The following is a 26,225-nucleotide window of genomic DNA, read 5'->3' on the forward strand; positions in this document are numbered from 1 at the left end:
CAACTTGGGCAGCAAGGAAGACCAACTTGGACAGCAAGGAAGACCAACTTGGGCAGCAAGGAAGACCAACTTGGGCAGCAAGGAAGACCAACTTGGACAGCAATGAGACATAGGGTAATACTTTTGACTATAAAAAGACACATAAGGAGCCTCCCCATGCTTTTTCTACTCTCTCTTGGATACACATACGGGATTGCAAGTGGCCACATCTGTTCTTCATCTCTTTCTTTATTTTTGGTTTTGTTTCAGCCATGAATGGTTGAAACCTTTATTTCTAGTTGAAGATTGGTTGATACTTTAGTTGTTTTATGGATTGGGAGATCTGAACATACATTGTTTATCTTTTATTTTTCAATATTCATGCAATCTCATGCTTAATTCCATTGTTGCTTTGTTATTTTGATCAATATGGCTAATTGATTCTTGATTGCAAGGTAATAATTTGTTAGTTTGGATAGTCTTAAGTCCATAATTGCTTGGATTGTTCAAACACAAGTAACTCTTAGTGTAAAAACTAAGGAAATTGCATGATCTAGCGATATCTCCATGCGTTTGGGTAGCTAGAATTAGATCTCTCTATTTCTTAATGCAATTGACAGTTGTTTTGATGCCTAAGGCCCAAGGACGTTCCTTGGCAACTTGTTGATTAGTGATTGGTTAAAGGACGTTCCTTGGCAACTTGTTGATTAGTGATTGGTTAAAGGACGTTCCCTAATTAATTTATGCTTAAGGAGAGACATGGTGGTGAGAAGCGTCTTTCATCTCCATAACTAATTTATTGAATCAAATAAAGGAACCTAAGTATCAATGATCAATCCGAACAACTGAAGTGGATCCAATTCTTCAACTAGAGCTTCTCTCATTATTGAATCTCTTTATTTTTGTTATTCGCTTTACTTTATTGCTTTCAGTCTTAGTTTAATTGAATCAATCTCATAACCTCTCTTTTACTTTATTTTCAGTTTATTTGCTTTCAGTTTATTTGCTTTTAGTTTATTTTCTTGGTCTTGATAAGGAAGATAGGTAAGTTTTCAATTCCCCGTGGATTCGATCCTTTCACCACTATCTACAGTTGTAAGATTGTTGATAACTAGAAAGGTTATTTTTAACCGGCTTTGACAACCGCACAGTCATATCTCATGATTTTAATTCCTCCACCTGTATTACTTCTGCATTAAACTATGAGATAAATCTCCTTAAAGACCCGTCCTCTCCTTGGCGCATCTTTCGTAAATCAGATGAGAGTTTTTTAGGAGGTATACAAGTAATAAACCTGAATTTGAATAACATAGCGAATTGCATACAGTTTTTAATTAAACCTGGACTCAGATATTGATACCATTTCTAAGCCAAACCTGTGAGTGTTGACGGAAACACTCGGCACAATGCAAAGTCATTGATATCCTAAAGCTGCATGGTCATCTTAAATATCGCCAGGTAACTCTTGGGATCTGCTATCCCATCATATTTGTCCAAACTTGGGAGTTTGAGCTTAGAGGGGAATGTCTCTGCGAAGATTTCTTTTGAAAGAGGTGAGACATCATCCAGGTCAAATTCCTCTTTCTGGTAGCTCTGAATAGCCCATACCAGCTTCTAGTCGATATCCTTCGGAGTCTCGTCTAATGATTCTTCTTCCTTGAACTTAGTCTTCCCTTTGGACCACATCTGGATTGCCTCTGTCCGAGTTCTTGGAGTATCAATGGAGGCTTCCTTCCTCTCTCTAGGAGTCATGAATAATGCCTCCCCCGAGCTTTATATTACTCAAGAACAACTTGCAACCTTTTGATGTATTGGATCATTTGCTAATTATTCAGATTATTGAGATCTACTTCGTTAACCATAGAGGGTATGTTTTGTCCACTGCCAGGGGCGGAAGAAATGATAGCGCCCTCATTGGTAGCAATTTTAGCAGCAACTCGTGAACTGTCGGCCATTTCGAGAAAGAGAAAAGAAATATTTTTTTTTTAAGAGAAAGGGGATAAGAGACTAGTTTTAATCTAAATGAATCAGAGAGACTTCAATGGAGTTTCCAGCAACGAAACCAAATAATGTGGTCAAAATAGAGCTGTGCTGCAATTGGTCAATCCTACAAGAAAGAGAATGTGAGGTGATTGGCGCCTATGACAGTCATTCCGACGAGTAAGTCAGTAAACTAAAGTGAAAGGGTGAATATAAGGAATTTCTTAGAACTCTAGAGTAGTTGTATAAGAATTGCGTATTTTTTTCTCTGTGGTCATTAATTGTTATATTATAAGAAGATGGAGTTAATTACAACATTTCTTGGAAAATTCGACTGGTGCTGACAAATTGATAGAAGATTTCACAAGCTAAATGTTCGGTAATTCTATAATTACAGACGTAACGAAAATTTGTTGAATTATGTCTGCTAACCATAACTTTATATGAAAATTCAACCTCTTTAAGTGAGGGCGATTCTTAATAAAGAAACAAATGCTATTATGTTCAGGTCCTTTTTTTACAAGTGGGACCGTGTATCAGTTTATTAGACTCTTGCTATATCTTATAATGATAACTTATAATTTATTTTGAACGATTGTTGTGTTACATCACAACCATTGAACTTTTTTAATTGCATTTTTTATGATAATTTATTTATAATTAAACTCATAAATATGATCTTATTTAATATAAATTGAATAGGTGAAATTTATTAATTTCAAAAAATGTAATAACATGAGTTATTCGCTCTCTAATTAAACAATAAATTTACAAGGAATAATAAAAGAAAGAACATTTGAGAAATTAATTAGCAAACATAAACATCATTAAAACAATTCCTTTATTTCTTGAGGAAGTTGGTGAACCAAGTAACTGACTCCTTTGGGGATCTTTTGAGGTCATTTTTGTAATCTATCAAGTGAAGTCCGTATCTCATAATGTAACCACCGGTCCATTCAAAGTCGTCCAATAATGTCCATGCAAAATAACCTTTGACTTTAACACCCTCCCTGCAAATTAACCACTCTCGCTAATTAAAATTAACTAAATTAATCATAATTAAAAAAGCTTATAAAAAGATTTAAAAAAAAAAACTCACTTAATGGCGTTATTTAAGCTCTCAAGATGTGTTTGGAAAAATTCTATTCTATATGTATCCTTTTGAAGATCTTCAAATGTAAAAGTACCATTATCATTTTGATCAACTCCTGAAATATAAATTAAAATATATTAATTTTAATTTTAAATGTAAATTTAATATTAATTTATATCGTAATTATTTTACCATTCTCCGTAATATAAATTATTGGATTATTGTATTTTTCTTTTGTATATTTGACAAATTCTCCGAGGCCTTTTGGATATGCACGAATCCAAAGCGAAGTACCCTGCAATATTATTCACAAGAAAATTCATTTTTCTGAAAAAAAAAATATTTTAAAGATATTAATTTACTTGTTGTACATACCAATGGACCAATAAAAATTCCATTTCGGTGGTCTGAACCAAAATGAAAAAAAAGAGAGTGAAAGTTAAAAATAATAATAATAATAATAATAATAATAATAATAATAGATGAATTATTGAGAAGTGAAACTTACTGGTTAAATTAGCAAGCGAATCTGAGGAGACGCTAACATTAACTGGAGTAGGCTTGGCAGGCATATCAGATACATAAAATGCACTGTAGTAATTTAATCCAAGGAAATCAAAAGAACCTTTCACCATTTCAGATTGTTCTTTGGTGAATTTAGGCAATCTATTTCCAACAAGTTTAACCATGCTTTCTGGGTATGCACCAGATGTCAATGGATCCATGAACCTGATTATTTAAGATTAATTAGTCTTATAATAATGCTAATGACTGCTTGACTGATTGTGATTGTGATTATTCACTCACCATCCATACATAAAATCAATGGCTCTCTTAGTTGCTTCCATGTCAGGTTTAGAATCGGAGAATGGCACCATCCAATGAGAAACAAGTGTTATCCCAATTTCCCCTTTCTGAGACTCCTTCACATTTCAATATGGTTTGATTAGCACTTACTGCTATGATAGCAAAAAAAAATGTTTATATATATATACTAACTTGGTATTTTTCCTTGTAAAGTTTAACTGCTGCTGCATGGGAAAGTAACAAATTGTGAGCAACCATATAAGGCTCAGTTGAAGAGTCTCCAGCTTGGCATGCTGGATTCATGTACTTGGAGCACCTTCCAGGGGCTAATAGGCCGGTGTTATAACCAGGGTTGCAATAACTCCAAGGTTCATTTAATGTAATCCAATACTTCACTCTGTCCCCAAATTCTTTGAAGCAAACGTCAGAAAAGTCTCTGAAATCATCCCTGTCCACATTCCAAATACATTTCAATTTACACCATATATATATATATATAATTTTAGTTAATTAATTACTGTGTGTTTCTTTCTTCACTTACACCACGCGAGGGCTTAAAAATCCACCGTATTCATCTTCAAGTGTTTGAGGTAGATCCCAGTGAAATAAAGTCACATAAGGCTGTATACCTGCAAATCATTTCATTCTCACTTAAAACACAAATTCAATGATCAAATTGTAATTTTTCGAATATATAAATGTTGACCTTCTGCCAGGAGTTTATCGATGAGATTATTGTAGAACTCAATGCCCTTGGCGTTCACTCCTCCTTTTAGATTCCCAGCTGTGCAATAAATTAATGTTAGGAGTTTTGTTCCTTCAGTTAACAACATTTGTTATAGTATTTATTCCAGAATTGTCCAATTACGAGGTTCGTTGGAGATTTTTAGGATTAAATTGTTGTTGTAATGACTTACCAGGTAACACTCTAGGCCAGGCGATAGAGAATCTGAAAGCATCAAGATTCATATTCTTCATCAGGGCTATATCTTCCTGTCAAAGCATTCGATTCTATGAATATAAATCATAAGCACAGCTTAATTAGAAAGCAAAAAAATAAAAATCAACAAATATGTAAATATACAGATTATATTCAGAAAACCTTATAACGATGATAAAAATCATTAGCTACATCACCATTGCCCTTGCCCAGAATTCTTTCTGCAATGCCACAAAATGCCATCAAATTTTTTTTTTTTTGTTTTTTTGATTCAACAGATTAACGAAGAGAGAGGGAAAGAAAAACAAAAACCTGGATGTTTGTGAGTATAGGTGTCCCAAATACTTGGGGTCCTCCCATCTTCACTTGCTGCACCTTCGTACTAAAATTCATTCAAAATATTAGAGAAAAAAATATGAAGAGAAAAAACAGCGAATGGAAATGCTAATAGAAATGAGTACTTGGTAAGAAGAACCAGCTGTTCCAAAAACAAATCCAGGTGGAAAACTGCTGCGATCAAAAGCAGCTGCAATAGCCAACAGGTTGCACAAGGCCAACAGGCCTATTCCTGAAGAGCTTTGAATCGCCATTAGAATAGGCTAATGGTTTCAATACACCCTTCAATATATTATTAGGTACTTGCTTAATTTGTTACTCTAAATCAATCACCCTCTCTCTCTCGTTTCTAATGCACAAACGGCTACCAGGAACCTGTTGGATATAAAAAGAAATTCGAAAAAAGAAAAAAAGAGGATGAGAGGCGATGGCCAGTAACTCCTAGGAGATGAAAAACTTTTTCCTTTTAGCGGGTGGAGATGGATCTTGTCATCGCATGCACGAAGCTGACATGGTGAAAGAAAGTGTGGGCACTAGGTTAAGTGGTGACTACATTTGTTTTGTTATAAATAGCGTTGCTAAATTAAGATGAGGGTACGAGAGAACTATGGAGAAATGATCAAACGTAGAGAAATTAGAAAACGTAGCGGTAGGATGGGATCTCTCAGAATTTTAAGGAGCTCGAATTATTATTATTATTATTATTATTATTATTAAAGATTTAAATTCTAATTTTTGTTTCTGGAAATATTACATTAGACTATAGAGCAAACCAAGTTGATGACCGGGGTGCCTTATTTACATTAAGGAGGCCAAGTCCAGAGAAACGAAGCAGGCCTAAGGTTTTGGAGGCTCGTTTCATCAAGCCGGTCCAGCATCTTTAGTCTTGACACAGATACACGGGACAGATCGGGTCGCCCGCGAGTCCAAGACCAGTAGGAAGAAGTCCAATCCGGTGACGTGACGCTAGAAAAGACAGCAGGCCTAGTCATTTCGCAACCCTACCTGCGTGCGCGTCAGGAGAATTAAATGGTCGTTAGACGTAAAGAAGGGCTCTAACGCGTCATAAGTACGGATTTAAATGATAGAGAGGTGGCATTACAGCAGAAAAGTCATTAGGCGTCACTAGCAGCAAAAAAAAAAAAAAAGAATAAAAGGGAATCAACGTTTTTTTCCAACCTAAACTTACACACATCGTAAAATCTTATTTTCTTTATCTTAGAACATCACAAGCAAACAGAGATCGGAGGTGTTATTTTTGAGAAATTAATTAATAAAACATATGGGATAGAAAAACAACATCAACATATATAATTGTTTTTTTTCTGAGCCAAAAATGGAATCTGCTCTGCATAATTGGTCTTATCTCTGGAGGAAGTTGGTGAACCAAATAGCTGAGTCCTTGGGGGATCTTTTCAACCCATTTTTGTAATCCACCAAATTAATTCCATACCTCATAGTGAAACCAGCAGCCCATTCAAAGTTATCCAACAATGACCATGCAAAGTAACCTTTAATATTAACACCCTCCCTGTAAACAACCCATTAATTAATTTTAACTAAAATAATCATAATTAAAAAGCTTACAAAAAAAAAAAAAAAAGAAAACTCACTGAATGGCTTTATTTAGATACACAAGATGATGCTTGTAATAGTCTATTCTGTATGTATCATTTCGAAGTTCTTCAAGTGTTAAGGTACCGTCATCAAACTGATCAATTCCTGAAATTCAAATTCTAATTTTTTTAATCTAAATTCAGGATTAATTTATAATGCAATTAATAAGATATATTTTTTTTTCTTACCATTTTCAGTAATATAAATTATTGGATTATTGTACCGTTCCTTTGTATATTTGACAATATTTCCAAGGCCTTTTGGATATGAATGAATCCAAATCGAACCATCCTGCAATATCATGCACTCAAAATTATTAATTCACATGAAAACTCTTTTTTTTTTTTTTTCTTTCCGAAGATATTAATTTATTTGTTGTACATACTGATGGACCAATAGGAATTCCATTTCGCTCGGCTGCAAATTAAAAAAGAAAAAATGAAAAAGAGAGTGAAAGTAAAGAATTGAGATTAAATACTAAAAAGTGAAACTTACATGTTAAATTAGTGAAGGAATCTGTGGAGTAGCTAATATTAATTGGATTAGAATTAGCAGGTAAAGCAGCTGCATAAAATGCACTGTAATAATTTAATCCAATAAAATCAAAGGATCCTTTCACCATTTCAGATTGATCTTTGGTCAATTTAGGCAATCTGTTTCCAACAAGGTTAAGCATCGCTTGTGGGTATTCACCACAGGTTAATGGGTCCATGTACCTGATTAATCAAGATTAATTAGCCTCATAATAATACTAATTACTGCTTAATTTGATTATGCACTCACCATCCATACATAAAATCAAGGGCTCTACTAGCTGCCTCTTTGTCAAGCTTAGAGTTGGAGAATGGCACCATCCAATGAGAAATCAGTGTTATCCCAATCTTTCCTTTCTGAGATCCCTTCACATTTCAAAATCATTTTATTAGAAAATTTATATAGATGTTGTAGGCAGGCAGATGTTACTAACTTGGTATTTTCGCTTGTAAAGTTTTACAGCAGCTGCATGAGAAAGTAACATGTTGTGAGCAACCAAATAAGGCTCAGTTGCAGAGTCTCCAGCTTGGCATGCTGGATTCATGAACTTGGAGCACCTTCCTGGTGCAAATTGGCCTGTGTTATAGCCAGTGGTGCTATAACTCCAGGGCTCATTTAATGTGATCCAGTGTTTCACTCTATCCCCAAATTCTCTGAAACAAAGCTCTGCATAGTCCTTGAAATCATCTCTGTGCAAGTTCCAACTAAATTTCATTAACAAAATGAGAGTAATTTGCTAAAAATTATAGTCCTTTTTTGTTCTTCACTTACACAATGTGAGAGCTTAAAAATCCACCATATTCTTCTTCAAGAGCTTGAGGTAGATCCCAATGAAACAAAGTCACAAAAGGCTGTATACCTGAACGTGCAAATTCAAATCCTCAAACATATATCTAGAGGAAAACAGCTTAAGAAAACTGATAACAATCTAATTGAAATATTGACCTTCTGAAAGAAGCTTATTGATGAGATCATTATAGAATTCAATTCCCTTCTTGTTTACTCCTCCACTTAGTTTTCCACCTGTGCAATGAATGGAAGGAAGTTTGTCATTTAATCTATTTGCAACCTCATTATCAATAAAAAAAGTTGTTAGTGTCTTACGAGGTAACACTCTAGACCAGGAGATAGAGAATCTGAAAGCATCTAAACTCATATTCTTCATAATCTCAACATCTTCCTGTCAAAACATTCAATTCTATCTATGTAAATTACAAGAACAACATAATTAGAAAGCAAAAACAAAACAAAAGAGTAAAGTAGATAGAGAATATATGTGTAGAAATTATATTGAGCAAACCTGATAACGATGATAAAAATCAATAGCTACATCTGCATTAGCACGGCCTGCAATCCTTTCTGTAATGCCACAAAATACCATTAAACAAAAAAAAAAAAAAAATTGAATAAACAGATTAATGGGGAGGAAAAAAAACCTGGATATTCGTGAGTAAAGAAGTCCCAAATACTTGGTCCCTTTCCATCTTCACTTGCTGCACCTTCGTACTAAAATTCATTCAAAATATTAAAGAGAAAAATTATCAAAATTCCCACAAACAACATTGGGAAAAAAAAAAAAAAAAAAAAAAACTGCATATAGAAATTAGCACTTGGTAAGAAGCAGCAGATGTTCCAAAAAGAAAGCCAGGTGGAAAACTGCTGCGATTAAAAGAAGCTGAAACGAGCCCTGTAAGAGCCAACAGGTTGCACAGAAGCAACAGCCCTATCCCTGAGGAACCTTCATTTGCCATTACGGCAAGCTAATGCTTTCCTTCAATATATTCTTCAACATTCAAGACCCATCAACTAATATCATGCATAAACAACGACGATAATTACAATAATAATAATAAAAAAAAGCTACCTCTAATTTTATTTGTGACTAAAAAATGCTGATATACCATTTAAAATTAATTTTTAATTTGAGTAATTACATTTTAAACCCTAACATTTTGTAAACATATATATATTTTAAACCTTAAAAGTAGATAAACCTATTTACACCACTGGACAATTTTTTGTAATTATTTTAAACAAAGGATGTATTAATTTCTAGAAATATTTTAGTACCTAATATTTTTATTGCAGGCCATGTTTATAAATTTATTTCATTGTCTGATCTTCTGGAAGATTACACTGTCATCTTGCTTGATTCTTTTCAATGATGGATAAAACAAATTCTGCCAAATGGTGGGAAAAGGAATATTGCTGAACTCAACTAATCCTTATTATAGAAAATGCTTGCTGCATTCAGGTATATAATTTAATCTAATAAAATAAATTAATGAGAAATTGACAAACCACTAAATATATATTTTAATACTATATTAAAATAAAATTTTGGGGAAATAATTTTTTTTTTTTTATCCACATTTTGAACTCTTTCTGGGTTGGATGGATATTGAAACTTTAAACATTTCCATGAAACCCTGGAACCTGCTCCTTCCATGAAACCTTGGAACCTGTTCTTATTTACTTCTTATAATTTCAAACTTTATGCGATATCAGACTTGAAACATATAAAGGATAAAAGTTTGAGTTACAAACAACTACACTTGATAGAAAACAGAGTTGCAATTTAAATTGCAAGTTTCCTTGAACTAAAGCTTCAAAGTTCCTCATCCTATGCTGTGTGATTCCCAGGAGCAAGAAAGTCTTTGAACCAATTTGCTGATTTTTTTGGATGCCTTTTCAATCCATCCTTGTAGTCTATAAATATCAAACCGAATCGAACTGTATAACCATAATTCCATTCAAAATTGTCCAATAATGACCATGCAAAGAATCCCTTAACATTGACGCCAATTGCCATTGCATTTTCAAGGTAAGACAAATGCTCACGGTAGTAATCTACCCTAAGGTTATCCTCTAGAGAAACCGAACCAGTATTCAACTCACTAACTCCATTCTCAGTTATGTAGATGACAGGATCATCAAACTTGTACTTGGTATAGAGCAGAAGATCTTGAATCCCTCTTGGGTAAACATAAAGCCAACTTGACCCACTCTTATTGCCAATTGGAACCCCATTTCTACAGGATGAAACATTGACACAAGAGTCTGTTAAGTAGCTGAAGCTGTTGTTTTTGCAAGGAACATCCTTTGCATAATTTGCAGTGTAGTAGTTTACTCCAATGAAATCAAAAGATCCCTCAACCAATGAAGCTTCCTTTTCAGAGAAGGTTGGCAATCGTTTTCCCACAAGCTTAACCATATCAATAGGGTATGAACCGGACTTTAGTGGTTCCATAAACCTTCAAGAAAGAGAAGGGGGGAAAATAGGAAGTAAAAGAGCCATATAAATTACTAGTTCAATAAATAAAACTGCTAATGGATATAAAATGTACACTTACCAATCATATTGAAAAGCAATGGCTCTAGATGCTGCTTTATGGTCATTACTTGACTCGGTGAAGGGCACAAACCAACCGGCATTCAAGGTAATCCCAATTTGGCCTTTTTGAGACTTCTAGAAATGGGAAAAAAAATTCTTATTCAAAACCTCATTTATATTATTATCTAGTGAATTTAAGTACACAGAGGAATGCGAATATACAGTCTGAACCATGAATTGATGCACATCCCACATTCCTTTTTTTTTTTTTTCCCCTTTTTTGATAAGAAATGGAGAAACTTCATAACTAAGCAATGATACAAATTGCACAATTGCGTCACCTTCAATTGTGGTAGCAGGATCTCAATCCTTTATTCCATTGAGCTCCATTTCTTAAGTATTCTCCTATATTTCAATTACTTGGACAATGTCTTTTGATTTATTTATTTATAAATTTTTTATTGTAAAGTTATATATATAAATTTACCTGGAACTTTTTTCTGTAGACTTCAACTGCAGCAGCATGAGCAAGAAGCTGGTAGTGGCCAACTGTGTATGGGTCAGTACTGGAATCACCTCCGCTGCAGTTTGTAGAGAAGGACTTTGAACATCTACCAACTACATATACAGTACCAGCATAGGATAGTGGCTCATTTAACGTAATCCAGTGCTTAACCCTATCTCCGAATTTGCTAAAGCATAATTCTGCGTAGTCTCTAAAGTCTTTGCTGTGCAGAAATGATCAAATAACTTGATTAAATATTGAAGATATGTATACATAATTGAGAAACTGCAAAAAAAAAGAAAAAGTATTTTGACTTTGTTAAGACTCGATATCAAGACCTTACAAAGACTGCAAATAAACTTTGACATTGTCATTAGTACTTACACAATTTTGGGGCTTAAAAAACTATCATATTCATCTTCAAGGGCTTGTGGAACATCCCAGTGGAATAGAGTCACAAAAGGTTTGATTCCTGTAATTAAGGCATAAATATGTATGAACAAATAGGTGTCTGTAGCAGGAGGAGAGAAAATATAGGGAGGTTGGTTTAGGATTAATTAATACCATTTGACAAGAGTTCATTGATGAGATTGTTGTAGTAATCAATACCCTTTTGATTTATTCCTCCACTAACATGACCAACTAAAAAAAAGATTAAAAAAAACAACAAAAATTATAATAATTATGTCATATAGAGCTACACTTGAGAATAAGATTTGTGAGTCTATGTAATTACCAAAAAAAAAAACTATAAATGCAGCATAAACTTACAAGGCAAAATTCTAGGCCAGGAGATAGAAAATCTATAAGCATCAAAACCTAATCCTTTCATTAGAGCCACATCTTCCTGATCAATCCATCAAATAGATTAATCTATAATTCATTAAGAAAAAATAAAGAAAGTGGTTCAGTTCACATATGCAATTTGCATGGAGAGAATATTATACCTTGTACCTATGATATGAGTCGTCTGCAATCTTTCCACTACTGTTGTCCTTGATCGCCCCTGCACCACACCCAAGTTCTTCACAAAATGAAGTCTATCTTTTTTTTTTTAAATAAGCAAAATGATTAATTTATTAAAAAAATCCATGGAAGCAAAACAGGGCACAAGCCAAACCAAGAAAAACAGAAAATTGAAGCCCAAAAGCAGATAGAATATGAGCCCCTGGAATGCACAGTAATAAAAGCTAAAGGAGCAATGCATTTTAGGACAAAACAAACAAAATAACAGAAAAAACCAGACGAAATAGACTACAAGCAAACCAAATCAAAACCTAAAATGAGTTTATCACAACTGATAAGGATACTGCACGGCTAGAGAAGCTGAGCAATTAGCAAAATATGAAACATATGACTAGAAATTCAATTCTGTGGCAATTATTAAAAGATAAACAACTCATATGAACCAAGCACAGCAGTAGAAAAGGAGACTGAAAATGCAAATTCCAAAACAACCAACCCAAGGAATTACCAGCATGCAGTAGAGCAGCAAAATAGGAATCAAACCCAAGTAGAACTGGAAACCTTAGATACTGCTGGGTTGTAAGGCATTTCCCCAAACACTTTAAGCTCATCAAGTATACAGTGATGCATCATCTTGAGATAGACCCTTAGGTGGTGCTATCTCAATCTTTGAGTTTTTATTAACATTAATTTTCTTCCATTTTTTTACATCAGAAATGTCGGCATTAGTTTATGTTAGTCACTGAAGTAGGTGAGAACAGCCTTGCTTGTGACAAACAAAAACTTGAACCATAATTAAACCAGATCAATCCAATATTCAATAATACGTACAAATAAGATTGCTTATCAAAAAAAGAAAATTATAGAAAAGATCAAGAGAGAAAGAGACCTGGATATCTCCGAGTGAAGGTATCCCATATGCTAGGTCCTTTACCATCTTCAGATGCAGCACCTTCATACTGTGAATCATACACATATAGATTTTCTTAGTATTTAAACTCCCATTAATTAAAATTGCTCTAAAAACCATTAAAAAAACATGAACCAAGTAAACGGAAAACTTTAGGACCATGTTCGGAGGAAGTTTTCAGAGATTTTTTGTTTGAGAGGAAGTAAGACTTTTTAAGGTTTCAAAATTTTTAAAAAATTGACCAAATTTTGAAGCATTATCTTCCATTATCTCACTTTAACTTAGCTTTGTAAAACCTCCATCCACTCCCTCCAAATACATTACGGTATTCGCAGAAGTTCAATCCCCACTCTTCAATTTATGAATTATAAAAAAGTACGAAAAAAAAACGAGAGGAAAGAACCTGATAGGCTGACGATGCAGTCCCAAACACAAAATCTGCCGGAAAACTGTTTCGCTTAAGAGAATAAGCACCCTTAGTGTTGGTGGCCGGCGTACCTTGATGACTGTGAGCCACTGAGCAAGCAAGCAAGAAACTGAAAAATAGATAATGGAGACCTGTAGTTTTCACGTGACCTAGTAACTTGTTATTTTAGATAAATTACTGCCTTGTCTGTTGAAACTGCATCGTTTTAAATTAAATGTACATGCATATGTTTGAAACTGTGTCGTTTCTTTTATTTCTCCTTCCATTGTAATAGGGCTGTAATTGGCACGAGATGTGCATGTGTAGTTGTCTGAGTACATAAGGAAGCAGGATGCTTCTGGATCTCTCTGTAACGTCATTTTATTTCTGAAATAAGAATTCAAAAGTTTTTTCTCTCTCTCTTTCGCACATGGTATCAGAGCCTAGTTTCGGCTCACGACGGCGCGTCAATCGTTGTATGAGTGAGATCTAGAGGCTTGCTGAGAGATCTGATGGCGACGGAGCGAGGGAACAGTAGCAAGGAACAGAAGGCAACGGGTGCACCGGAAAGACCACAAGGCGTGACCCAAGGAATGGGAGATCCTTTGAGTCTCCAAACTTCTGATCATCCAGGTATGAGTCTTGTCTCAGCCCCTCTTATAGGATCAAACTTCAGATCATGGACCAGAGCGATTAAAATCGCCCTGGGTGCCAAGATGAAACTAGGGTTTGTCGAAGGAACAATTTCGGCACCTAGTAAAGAATCTGAGGGTTACGAACAGTGGAAGAGATGTGACTTCATGGTCACATCCTGGATCCTTAACTCCATCTCCAAGGAACTGGTGGATGGTTTTATATACACTGCTTCAGCCAGAGATCTCTGGTTAGAAATATGTGAAAGGTTTGGAGAATGCAATGGCCCTATGATATATGAATTGCACAGAAAAATTTCTCTTATGTCTCAAGAGAATGCTCCTGTTGCTGTCTACTTTACTAAGCTAAAGAGACTTTGGGATGAGTTAGGATGTATGGAGACCCTCCCTACCTGTACATGTGGAGCCTCTAGGGCTATAGCAGATATAACCAACAGAAACAGACTCATGCAGTTTCTGATGGGACTGAACGAGTCTTTTGGGTCTGTAAGGGACCAAGTATTGGGAATGGATCCCTTGCCAACAGTGAATAAGGCATACTCAATGGTGGTGAAATTTGAGTCTCAGAGGGAGATTTTGGGAGCCATGAGTGACAACTCTGAATCCCTTGTGTTACTAAACAAAACCTACACTCAAAGTCAGGCCAGACCTAGAAAGCCTGACAACAAGAAGGGACATTGTACCTTCTGTAATATGAATGGACACACTAGGGAGGGGTGTTTTAGACTGATTGGATACCCCGATTGGTTCAAGTCAAAGAACAAAATTGGGACACAAGGTGTAAAGGGATATGGAAACACCAGAATTATGGCAGCTGTAGAACAAAATAGGCCTGAAGAGGACAACCCTCTTGACTATACTGATACATCCAGTAAAATAAATGAACTGACATCCATGTTGACCTCCCTAAAGCAAGAAGTTTCTCAACTTGTCAAAGGGAAAGGGAGCCTAGCCCCTGGAACATGCCTTGAACCTGAGTCACACTTCATGGACTTTGCAGGTAATTCTAAACTCCATAAAACTTGTTATGCACAATTGGACACTGATGATAGCTGGATCCTAGACACTGGAGCCACTAATCACATGTGCTCAAACAGCAGTTTGTTTATCACTTTACAAACACTACACAAGCACATATCTGTTTGCTTTCCAGATGGAAACACAACACAGGTTACCCAATCTGGAAGGCTAAACCTCTTTGGAAAATTACTTCTGAATGATGTTCTATATATTCCTCATTTTCAATACAATCTGGTATCCATTAGTCAATTGATGAATAGTCATGGATATTGTATTGTGATATGCCATCATTACTGTATTATACAGGACCCTCTGAATAAGAAGGTGGTGGCCATAGGAAAGAAACAAAGGGATCTATTCAGACTGAATAAGATGAGTTTCTGTCAAACTGAGATTAGACATTGCCTAATTCAGATCATGAACTTAGATGCTAATCTTCACAACATTGTAAATGCCATGGTTCCTATATCTGATTTGAATAAAAGAAACTTTGTGCAATGTGCAAGGATACACAATTATACTGTGAGCATGAATGACATGCATGATAGACTAGGGCATGCATCTGTTAACAAACTCAAACATATCAAGGGCATAAACATTACTGATAATGCTGTGACTTGCTGCCCCATCTGTCCTCTTGCTAAGCAAGCTAGATTACCCTTTCCTAGAAGTCATACTCTAGCTTCAAGGCCTTTTGAATTGATCCATATCGACATATGGGGACCTTATAGGACAAGTTCCATCACTGGAGCTAGATTTTTCCTCACCATTGTTGATGACTACAGTAGGGCCGTATGGACCTTCATGATGCACTTAAAAGGCCAAACTTTTGGTCTTATTAAACACTTTATTCATATGGTAGAAAATCAATTCAACACTACCATTAAGACCATTAGAACTGATAATGGAAGGGAATTTTTAAGCCATGCTTATAACTCTCTTCTTGCTAGTAAGGGGATTATACACCAGAAATCATGTCCATACACTCCCCAGCAGAATGGAGTGGTGGAACGGAAACACAGACATATACTTGACACTGCTAGAGCCTTGAAAATGCAATCCCAAGTCCCTACCCAATTCTGGGCAGAGTGCATCTTAACTGCCACCTACTTAATTAATAGAATGCCTATGGAGGGTTTTAAGTGGACTACCCCTTATGAAAGACTGTATGGCACCTTACCTAACTATTCTCACTTGAGAAAATTTGGATGCTTGTGCTATGCAACTACTGTGGGTACACATAAAGATAAATTTCAAGAGAGAGCCATTAAAGCCATAATGATGGGATATGCCAACACTCATAAGGCATATAAGCTTTATAACATTGCTGATAATGCCTTTTTTATCAGTAGGGATGTTGTTTTCCATGAAAATATCTTTCCCTTCCAAGGGTCAAGTGAAATAGAGGATTCTGTGGTTCCTATACCTGTGGTTGAATGTGAGTCTCCAAATCCCATTCCTTATAAATCTGGTCATATCAATGATGAGCCTCAGAAAAGTCCCTCTGTTAGAAGGACTCAAAGACATAGACAGACTCCTGGTTGGATGCAGGACTATGTAAATTCTTTGTACACATCTTCTATGTCCTTTCATCCATCACATAAGTCTTATATTTGTAATGTCAATAAGGTTTATGAACCTTGCACATATTCTCAAGCATCCAGAGATGCTCATTGGGTTGAGGCCATGAAGCAAGAGCTTCAGGCCTTGGAAACCAATAATACCTGGATACTCACCACTTTGCCTAAGAATAAGAAGGCAATAGGATGCAAATGGGTTTACAAAGTTAAATTTAAGCCCAATGGTGATGTAGAAAGGTATAAAGCCCGATTGGTAGCCAAAGGCTACAATCAAATAGAAGGGCTGGACTATAAAGACAGGTTTTCACCTGTAGCAAAGCTTACAACTGTGAGAATTCTCATCGTTATGGCCACCTCTAGACAGTGGCCAATTTTTCAGTTGGACATTAATAATGCATTCCTTCATGGGTATCTAAATGAAGAGGTGTACATGACACCACCTCAGGGCTATCACAAAGCCAAACCAGGGGAAGTTTGCTTGCTTAAAAGGTCTTTATATGGGCTTAAACAAGCCTCCAGACAATGGAACATTGAATTTACTAATTTTCTAAAAAATTTAGGCTTTGTTCAATCTTCCCATGACCACTGCCTCTTTACACAACACACTGGCAGTTTGACTCTGATTCTCCTTGTATATGTTGATGATGTCATTTTAACTGGAAACTCTATTGATGCTATAAACAAGTGCAAGCTTGCATTAGACTCAAAGTTCACTATCAAAGACTTGGGACCTATGAAATACTTTTTGGGGCTGGAGATTGCTAGATCCTCTCAAGCAACTATTCTCAGCCAAACTAAATACATTTCAGATGTGTTAAAGGATGCTGGGATGTTTTATTGTAAACCAGTATCCTGTCCTCTACCTCAAGGATTACATTTAACTCCTGATTCAGGAGAAACTCTTGATGAGCCTGACATGTACCGAAGGCTCCTTGGGAGGCTTCTTTATATTAATCTCACAAGGCCTGATATATGCTATGCTGTGCAGCACTTAAGTCAATTTATGAGCATGCCACGAAAGCCTCATTGGGAGGCTGCTTTACATGTGCTTCGTTATCTCAAAAGCACCCTTTATCAAGGGCTTCATTACCCTGTGAGCAATGATTTATGCTTGAATGCCTATTGTGACTCTGATTGGGCTGCCTGTACTTACTCAAGGAAGTCTCTATCCGGATATTGCATATACTTGGGTCCTTGCCTCATATCTTGGAAGACTAAGAAACAAACCACTGTTTCTAAGTCTTCAGCTGAGGCTGAATATCGTGCAATGGCTAACACTGTCTGTGAGTTGCTTTGGATTAGTTATGTTTTGCAGGACTTGCAGGTTGACATCCAGCTGCCCATTCCACTGCATTGTGACAGTAAGGCAGCAATGCACATTGCTGCTAATCCAGTATTTCATGAGCGCACGAAGCATATTGAAATAGATTGTCATATCGTCCGGGACCAACTCCAACAAGGCTTCATTCTTCCTAGTCATCTCCCCACTCAAGAACAATTGGCAGACATCTTTACAAAAGCACTGCCTGCATCTCGCCATGACAATCTTACTGGCAAGTTGAATTTACTGCCTCTACCAGCTTCAACTTGAGGAGGGGGTGTTGAAACTGCATCGTTTTAAATTAAATGTATATGCATATGTTTGAAACTGTGTCGTTTCTTTTATTTCTCCTTCCATTGTAATAGGGCTGTAATTGGCACGAGATGTGCATGTGTAGTTGTCTGAGTACATAAGGAAGCAGGATGCTTCTGGATCTCTCTGTAACGTCATTTTATTTCTGAAATAAGAATTCAAAAGTTTTTTCTCTCTCTCTTTCGCACATGGTATCAGAGCCTAGTTTCGGCTCACGACGGCGCGTCAATCGTTGTATGAGTGAGATCTAGAGGCTTGCTGAGAGATCTGATGGCGACGGAGCGAGGGAACAGTAGCAAGGAACAGAAGGCAACGGGTGCACCGGAAAGACCACAAGGCGTGACCCAAGGAATGGGAGATCCTTTGAGTCTCCAAACTTCTGATCATCCAGGTATGAGTCTTGTCTCAGCCCCTCTTATAGGATCAAACTTCAGATCATGGACCAGAGCGATTAAAATCGCCCTGGGTGCCAAGATGAAACTAGGGTTTGTCGAAGGAACAATTTCGGCACCTAGTAAAGAATCTGAGGGTTACGAACAGTGGAAGAGATGTGACTTCATGGTCACATCCTGGATCCTTAACTCCATCTCCAAGGAACTGGTGGATGGTTTTATATACACTGCTTCAGCCAGAGATCTCTGGTTAGAAATATGTGAAAGGTTTGGAGAATGCAATGGCCCTATGATATATGAATTGCACAGAAAAATTTCTCTTATGTCTCAAGAGAATGCTCCTGTTGCTGTCTACTTTACTAAGCTAAAGAGACTTTGGGATGAGTTAGGATGTATGGAGACCCTCCCTACCTGTACATGTGGAGCCTCTAGGGCTATAGCAGATATAACCAACAGAAACAGACTCATGCAGTTTCTGATGGGACTGAACGAGTCTTTTGGGTCTGTAAGGGACCAAGTATTGGGAATGGATCCCTTGCCAACAGTGAATAAGGCATACTCAATGGTGGTGAAATTTGAGTCTCAGAGGGAGATTTTGGGAGCCATGAGTGACAACTCTGAATCCCTTGTGTTACTAAACAAAACCTACACTCAAAGTCAGGCCAGACCTAGAAAGCCTGACAACAAGAAGGGACATTGTACCTTCTGTAATATGAATGGACACACTAGGGAGGGGTGTTTTAGACTGATTGGATACCCCGATTGGTTCAAGTCAAAGAACAAAATTGGGACACAAGGTGTAAAGGGATATGGAAACACCAGAATTATGGCAGCTGTAGAACAAAATAGGCCTGAAGAGGACAACCCTCTTGACTATACTGATACATCCAGTAAAATAAATGAACTGACATCCATGTTGACCTCCCTAAAGCAAGAAGTTTCTCAACTTGTCAAAGGGAAAGGGAGCCTAGCCCCTGGAACATGCCTTGAACCTGAGTCACACTTCATGGACTTTGCAGGTAATTCTAAACTCCATAAAACTTGTTATGCACAATTGGACACTGATGATAGCTGGATCCTAGACACTGGAGCCACTAATCACATGTGCTCAAACAGCAGTTTGTTTATCACTTTACAAACACTACACAAGCACATATCTGTTTGCTTTCCAGATGGAAACACAACACAGGTTACCCAATCTGGAAGGCTAAACCTCTTTGGAAAATTACTTCTGAATGATGTTCTATATATTCCTCATTTTCAATACAATCTGGTATCCATTAGTCAATTGATGAATAGTCATGGATATTGTATTGTGATATGCCATCATTACTGTATTATACAGGACCCTCTGAATAAGAAGGTGGTGGCCATAGGAAAGAAACAAAGGGATCTATTCAGACTGAATAAGATGAGTTTCTGTCAAACTGAGATTAGACATTGCCTAATTCAGATCATGAACTTAGATGCTAATCTTCACAACATTGTAAATGCCATGGTTCCTATATCTGATTTGAATAAAAGAAACTTTGTGCAATGTGCAAGGATACACAATTATACTGTGAGCATGAATGACATGCATGATAGACTAGGGCATGCATCTGTTAACAAACTCAAACATATCAAGGGCATAAACATTACTGATAATGCTGTGACTTGCTGCCCCATCTGTCCTCTTGCTAAGCAAGCTAGATTACCCTTTCCTAGAAGTCATACTCTAGCTTCAAGGCCTTTTGAATTGATCCATATCGACATATGGGGACCTTATAGGACAAGTTCCATCACTGGAGCTAGATTTTTCCTCACCATTGTTGATGACTACAGTAGGGCCGTATGGACCTTCATGATGCACTTAAAAGGCCAAACTTTTGGTCTTATTAAACACTTTATTCATATGGTAGAAAATCAATTCAACACTACCATTAAGACCATTAGAACTGATAATGGAAGGGAATTTTTAAGCCATGCTTATAACTCTCTTCTTGCTAGTAAGGGGATTATACACCAGAAATCATGTCCATACACTCCCCAGCAGAATGGAGTGGTGGAACGGAAACACAGACATATACTTGACACTGCTAGAGCCTTGAAAATGCAATCCCAAGTCCCTACCCAATTCTGGGCAGAGTGCATCTTAACTGCCACCTACTTAATTAATAGAATGCCTATGGAGGGTTTTAAGTGGACTACCCCTTATGAAAGACTGTATGGCACCTTACCTAACTATTCTCACTTGAGAAAATTTGGATGCTTGTGCTATGCAACTACTGTGGGTACACATAAAGATAAATTTCAAGAGAGAGCCATTAAAGCCATAATGATGGGATATGCCAACACTCATAAGGCATATAAGCTTTATAACATTGCTGATAATGCCTTTTTTATCAGTAGGGATGTTGTTTTCCATGAAAATATCTTTCCCTTCCAAGGGTCAAGTGAAATAGAGGATTCTGTGGTTCCTATACCTGTGGTTGAATGTGAGTCTCCAAATCCCATTCCTTATAAATCTGGTCATATCAATGATGAGCCTCAGAAAAGTCCCTCTGTTAGAAGGACTCAAAGACATAGACAGACTCCTGGTTGGATGCAGGACTATGTAAATTCTTTGTACACATCTTCTATGTCCTTTCATCCATCACATAAGTCTTATATTTGTAATGTCAATAAGGTTTATGAACCTTGCACATATTCTCAAGCATCCAGAGATGCTCATTGGGTTGAGGCCATGAAGCAAGAGCTTCAGGCCTTGGAAACCAATAATACCTGGATACTCACCACTTTGCCTAAGAATAAGAAGGCAATAGGATGCAAATGGGTTTACAAAGTTAAATTTAAGCCCAATGGTGATGTAGAAAGGTATAAAGCCCGATTGGTAGCCAAAGGCTACAATCAAATAGAAGGGCTGGACTATAAAGACAGGTTTTCACCTGTAGCAAAGCTTACAACTGTGAGAATTCTCATCGTTATGGCCACCTCTAGACAGTGGCCAATTTTTCAGTTGGACATTAATAATGCATTCCTTCATGGGTATCTAAATGAAGAGGTGTACATGACACCACCTCAGGGCTATCACAAAGCCAAACCAGGGGAAGTTTGCTTGCTTAAAAGGTCTTTATATGGGCTTAAACAAGCCTCCAGACAATGGAACATTGAATTTACTAATTTTCTAAAAAATTTAGGCTTTGTTCAATCTTCCCATGACCACTGCCTCTTTACACAACACACTGGCAGTTTGACTCTGATTCTCCTTGTATATGTTGATGATGTCATTTTAACTGGAAACTCTATTGATGCTATAAACAAGTGCAAGCTTGCATTAGACTCAAAGTTCACTATCAAAGACTTGGGACCTATGAAATACTTTTTGGGGCTGGAGATTGCTAGATCCTCTCAAGCAACTATTCTCAGCCAAACTAAATACATTTCAGATGTGTTAAAGGATGCTGGGATGTTTTATTGTAAACCAGTATCCTGTCCTCTACCTCAAGGATTACATTTAACTCCTGATTCAGGAGAAACTCTTGATGAGCCTGACATGTACCGAAGGCTCCTTGGGAGGCTTCTTTATATTAATCTCACAAGGCCTGATATATGCTATGCTGTGCAGCACTTAAGTCAATTTATGAGCATGCCACGAAAGCCTCATTGGGAGGCTGCTTTACATGTGCTTCGTTATCTCAAAAGCACCCTTTATCAAGGGCTTCATTACCCTGTGAGCAATGATTTATGCTTGAATGCCTATTGTGACTCTGATTGGGCTGCCTGTACTTACTCAAGGAAGTCTCTATCCGGATATTGCATATACTTGGGTCCTTGCCTCATATCTTGGAAGACTAAGAAACAAACCACTGTTTCTAAGTCTTCAGCTGAGGCTGAATATCGTGCAATGGCTAACACTGTCTGTGAGTTGCTTTGGATTAGTTATGTTTTGCAGGACTTGCAGGTTGACATCCAGCTGCCCATTCCACTGCATTGTGACAGTAAGGCAGCAATGCACATTGCTGCTAATCCAGTATTTCATGAGCGCACGAAGCATATTGAAATAGATTGTCATATCGTCCGGGACCAACTCCAACAAGGCTTCATTCTTCCTAGTCATCTCCCCACTCAAGAACAATTGGCAGACATCTTTACAAAAGCACTGCCTGCATCTCGCCATGACAATCTTACTGGCAAGTTGAATTTACTGCCTCTACCAGCTTCAACTTGAGGAGGGGGTGTTGAAACTGCATCGTTTTAAATTAAATGTATATGCATATGTTTGAAACTGTGTCGTTTCTTTTATTTCTCCTTCCATTGTAATAGGGCTGTAATTGGCACGAGATGTGCATGTGTAGTTGTCTGAGTACATAAGGAAGCAGGATGCTTCTGGATCTCTCTGTAACGTCATTTTATTTCTGAAATAAGAATTCAAAAGTTTTTTCTCTCTCTCTTTCGCACATTGTCTTTTGATTAATATCTATATTATGTCTTAGATAAAACTGTTTCGTTTAAGAGAAGAAACATCAGTGGAGTTGATCGCCGGCCGGCGTACTAGGTTAGCTCTAACCAACTTTGTTTATAAAAAAAATTATGGATTTATAAATAAATAATAAATATTTTAAATAAATTAAATTAATTATTTTAAATCAAATAAAAAATAAATCGCGATCAGATAGTAATTATCTTGGTGTTTTATTTTTAAGTATCTTTACAAATTAAAAAAATAAATTAAACAGTTAAGATCAGAATTCTAGAATTATAAAGGAGTAATTTTTAATATTTACATATAATTACTTGCAAAATAGAAGGAAAGAAAAGAAAGAGACGAGAATATTAGGTTAGAAAATGCATTACAGAAAGCTAATAACAAGAAATTTATGGTAGAAAGTTTGTACGTAAAAATTTTATATAACAAGAAATGTTTGGTAAATTTTTTATATATATATATATATATCCATGTAAATTAGATGTGTATGATGATGAGAGAGAAAGAGGAAAACCAGGGTATTTTTGAGTGAAGATATCCCAAGTACTTGCTTCTCTACCATCTTCATGTGCTGCCCCTTCATACTGTACAATCACATAAGATACTTAGACTTCCTTTATTTACAGCAAGAAATTCATGTGCTTTTGGTAATAAAAGGATTTAAATAGATTTTTATAAAATTATGTAAAATTTTTATTTTTTTAAATTAAAAAAATTAAATTCCTTAATTTCAAATAAAAATTTATCAGAAAATACTTGAAAATATTAATAAACTAAATTATTTTCATGAAAAGCATTTATTTTTAATCATTTGATCGAGATATTAATAAAATATTAACAAAATACATATAATCTTCTAATAATGTTAACAAAATTATTTATTTTTCTTTGGTCAGGTAATTTCTTTCTAAATACTCAATCCACTAAAATGTGTGGTAAATATTTTTTTATTATTAAAACTATGTCATTTTACTGTTTAGTGTTATTGTTTTATGTTAAACATCTAAAATGTTTAATCTCAAATGTTTAAATTATGTCGTTTTAATGGTATGAGCTAAGCACGTGTTGTGCATGTGGTACTGTATGGTATAAGTAGAGGTGAGCAGATTTAAATCGAAAAAATCGACCGAACTGAATTAATTTAAAAATTCAGTTCGGTTTTTTATTTATTTCGGTTCGATTCAGTTTTTAATTTTAGAAATTTTGATTATTTCGGTTCGATTTGATTTTGATCAGAAAAAAGCGAAAAAATCAAATCGAACCGATTAGTGATAATAATATATTTTTTTAATAATATTGAGAAATTAAATCATATTAAGATTAAAATATTTTAATTAAAATTTAAAATATTAAAAATAAAGTGTGAAAAATAAAAAATTTATTAAAAATCAAAATCAATTAAACCGAATTGAATCGAACTGAATCAGACCAGTTTGGTTCGATTCAATTTCTGATCAAAATCAGTTCGGTTTGATTTTCATAAATACTAAAATTTCAATTTTCGATTTCTTCAGTTCGATTCGATTTTGAACCGAATCGACCGAATGCTCACCCCTAAATATAAGAGAAAGCGATGCTTCCACAAACATCATTCTTTATCCTATTTAAAATAAAAGCTCTCCATTTTTCTCTCTCTCTTCTGCTTCTACACATGGTATCAGAGCGGGAATCCTAGCTCACGGCGGCCCGTCGCCGACTGCATGCGAGAGATCCTTGATTCTTTTAAGAGATCTGATCATGGCGAGCAGTCGCAAGGAACAGAAGGCGACCGGAACACCAGAAAAATTGCAGATCGCGAATATGGGAATAGGAAACCCCCTGAATCTTCAAGCATCTGACCATTCAGGTATGAGCCTAGTCTTCGGACCTCTTGTAGGACCTAATTTCATATTTTAGAGTAGGGTTGTTAAAATAGATCTAAGAGTCAAGATAAAATTAGAGTTTGTCGAAGGCACTACTTCGGCACCTAGTAAAGGCACCTAGTAAAAACACTAATTTCATCTTGACTCTGATTGGGCAGTTTGTACCTCTCACCGTGGGACTCTCACCCGCAAGTTGAATTTTTTGTCTTTATCAGTTTCAACTTAAGAAAGGAGTGTTAAAACTACGTCGTTTTACTGTTTATTGTAATTATTTTATATTGAACATCTAAAACATTTAAACTATGTTATTTTGATGATATGAGTTGAACACATGTTTTGCGCATGTGGTACTGTTTGATATAAGAGAAATTGGTACTTCCAGAACATATGTATAACGTCATTCTTAATCCTATTTGAAATAAAAGCGGCTTCTGCACATCTACCAACCCAAGTCTCAATGAATTTTCTAGCTTAACCATAGTCTCTATATATCTCCTTTTCTAGACCTTCAAATTAATTTTCCATCCTCCGTTGTTCTAATAGTAAGTTAACAAGGCAGGAAACTTTGGACAAACCTGGTATGCAGATGATGCAGTCCGGTGAACGGGAGCCAAATGCTCTATAGAATCTTCACTGAAGACTACTGAAACTAGGAGAAATAGAGAAGAAAGAAAGATCATAACTTTCATGGTTAGTTTCTTTTTCATCGCTGAAGTTGCTAGAAAGATGGCACCAGCGTCAGAATAAATAGATTTCAATTTTCTTGGTAAATACCATTTTTACCATCATGAGTTTTTTATTCTTTTGCACTTTCAAGGGTAATTTCTTTTTTCCTAATTTTTGCTAATAACAGTATGATATTATCTTTCTTAGTTTTTAAATATATAAAATAGTAAATTTTCAGGCGGATTTTTTTTTTCTATTTATTTTAAAATATTTATTTTATACTAAAAATATATAAAAATATTTTTTATTATATAGGCCATCAATTATACTTGATTTTTATATTAATTCTAATCAATTTAAATATTAATAATTATCGGTATTTGATTTAAATTAAAAAAATTAAATTTAAATTTAAATTTTTATTTATTTTAATTTAATTTTTAATTTTAATTTTAATTTTAAGACTTTCAATTATTTTAAATCAGTTTAATTTTAATAAAAAAATAAAAAATCAAATCAAATCGATAAATTATAATAATATATT

At 35.7% G+C, this 26,225-nt stretch overlaps 3 protein-coding genes across 7 annotated transcripts; all 3 read right to left on the minus strand.

Annotated features, from left to right (window-relative positions):
- Positions 1-2,678: 2,678 nt before the first annotated feature.
- On the minus strand, positions 2,679-5,522 carry LOC110625145 (beta-glucosidase 12). Its single transcript, XM_021770692.2, has 13 exons — positions 5,261-5,522; positions 5,112-5,181; positions 4,962-5,020; positions 4,777-4,852; positions 4,566-4,643; positions 4,401-4,488; positions 4,052-4,307; positions 3,860-3,975; positions 3,561-3,781; positions 3,428-3,459; positions 3,245-3,347; positions 3,059-3,167; positions 2,679-2,969 (listed from the first exon to the last, which is right to left on the minus strand). The coding sequence occupies exons 1-13, from the start codon at positions 5,387-5,389 to the stop codon at positions 2,801-2,803; spliced, it is 1,506 nt and encodes a 501-aa protein (XP_021626384.1). The 5' UTR covers positions 5,390-5,522; the 3' UTR covers positions 2,679-2,800.
- An 848-nt stretch (positions 5,523-6,370) lies between these two features.
- On the minus strand, positions 6,371-9,098 carry LOC110625143 (beta-glucosidase 12-like). Of its 2 annotated transcripts, none has more exons than XM_043961216.1 (13): positions 8,897-9,098; positions 8,723-8,792; positions 8,587-8,645; positions 8,391-8,466; positions 8,232-8,309; positions 8,058-8,145; positions 7,720-7,975; positions 7,536-7,642; positions 7,248-7,468; positions 7,138-7,169; positions 6,941-7,043; positions 6,749-6,857; positions 6,371-6,666 (listed from the first exon to the last, which is right to left on the minus strand). In XM_043961216.1, the coding sequence occupies exons 1-13, from the start codon at positions 9,035-9,037 to the stop codon at positions 6,498-6,500; spliced, it is 1,509 nt and encodes a 502-aa protein (XP_043817151.1). In that variant the 5' UTR covers positions 9,038-9,098; the 3' UTR covers positions 6,371-6,497. The 2 variants fall into 2 exon arrangements, with proteins under 2 accessions (XP_043817151.1, XP_043817150.1); XM_043961215.1 differs by having other exon boundaries at positions 7,536-7,651.
- Positions 9,099-9,790: 692 nt separating this feature from the next.
- LOC110624372 (beta-glucosidase 13) lies at positions 9,791-25,718 on the minus strand. Of its 4 annotated transcripts, none has more exons than XM_021769466.2 (11): positions 25,591-25,718; positions 23,668-23,737; positions 13,405-13,517; positions 12,981-13,050; positions 12,073-12,131; positions 11,897-11,972; positions 11,690-11,767; positions 11,510-11,597; positions 11,108-11,348; positions 10,640-10,752; positions 9,791-10,540 (listed from the first exon to the last, which is right to left on the minus strand). In XM_021769466.2, exons 1-11 carry the CDS (start codon positions 25,702-25,704, stop codon positions 9,910-9,912), a joined length of 1,653 nt encoding a protein of 550 aa, XP_021625158.2. In that variant the 5' UTR covers positions 25,705-25,718; the 3' UTR covers positions 9,791-9,909. The 4 variants fall into 4 exon arrangements, with proteins under 4 accessions (XP_021625158.2, XP_043816954.1, XP_021625159.1 ...); XM_043961019.1 differs by having other exon boundaries at positions 10,640-10,755; XM_021769467.2 differs by lacking the exons at positions 23,668-23,737; positions 25,591-25,718 and adding an exon at positions 23,126-23,261 and having other exon boundaries at positions 10,640-10,755; positions 13,405-13,609.
- Between the last annotated feature and the right edge of the window lie 507 nt (positions 25,719-26,225).

The sequence above is a fragment of the Manihot esculenta genome, chromosome 10, assembly GCF_001659605.2.
Source record: "Manihot esculenta cultivar AM560-2 chromosome 10, M.esculenta_v8, whole genome shotgun sequence".
In the NCBI taxonomy this organism is placed as follows: Eukaryota; Viridiplantae; Streptophyta; class Magnoliopsida; order Malpighiales; family Euphorbiaceae; genus Manihot; species Manihot esculenta.

What these genes read in the sequence shown, in the direction of transcription:
- LOC110625145 (XM_021770692.2), bottom strand. Translation starts at nt 5,389, where the DNA reads ATGGCGATTCAAAGCTCTTCAGGAATAGGCCTGTTGGCCTTGTGCAAC. An exon ending in GAATTTTTATTGGTCCATTG is followed by an intron (nt 3,348 to 3,427) that starts GTATGTACAACA and finishes ATAATATTGCAG; the next exon opens with GGTACTTCGCTTTGGATTCG. An exon ending in AATTTATATTACGGAGAATG is followed by an intron (nt 3,168 to 3,244) that starts GTAAAATAATTA and finishes TTTATATTTCAG; the next exon opens with GAGTTGATCAAAATGATAAT.
- LOC110625143 (XM_043961215.1), bottom strand. Translation starts at nt 9,037, where the DNA reads ATGGCAAATGAAGGTTCCTCAGGGATAGGGCTGTTGCTTCTGTGCAAC. An exon ending in CAATAAGCTTCTTTCAGAAG is followed by an intron (nt 8,146 to 8,231) that starts GTCAATATTTCA and finishes TTGCACGTTCAG; the next exon opens with GTATACAGCCTTTTGTGACT. An exon ending in TTCCTTCACTAATTTAACAT is followed by an intron (nt 7,170 to 7,247) that starts GTAAGTTTCACT and finishes TTTAATTTGCAG; the next exon opens with CCGAGCGAAATGGAATTCCT.
- LOC110624372 (XM_043961019.1), bottom strand. Translation starts at nt 25,704, where the DNA reads ATGAAAGTTATGATCTTTCTTTCTTCTCTATTTCTCCTAGTTTCAGTA. An exon ending in CTTCACTCAAAAATACCCTG is followed by an intron (nt 13,518 to 23,667) that starts GTTTTCCTCTTT and finishes TTGCTTGCTCAG; the next exon opens with TGGCTCACAGTCATCAAGGT. An exon ending in ATTGCTTTTCAATATGATTG is followed by an intron (nt 10,541 to 10,639) that starts GTAAGTGTACAT and finishes TCTTTCTTGAAG; the next exon opens with GTTTATGGAACCACTAAAGT.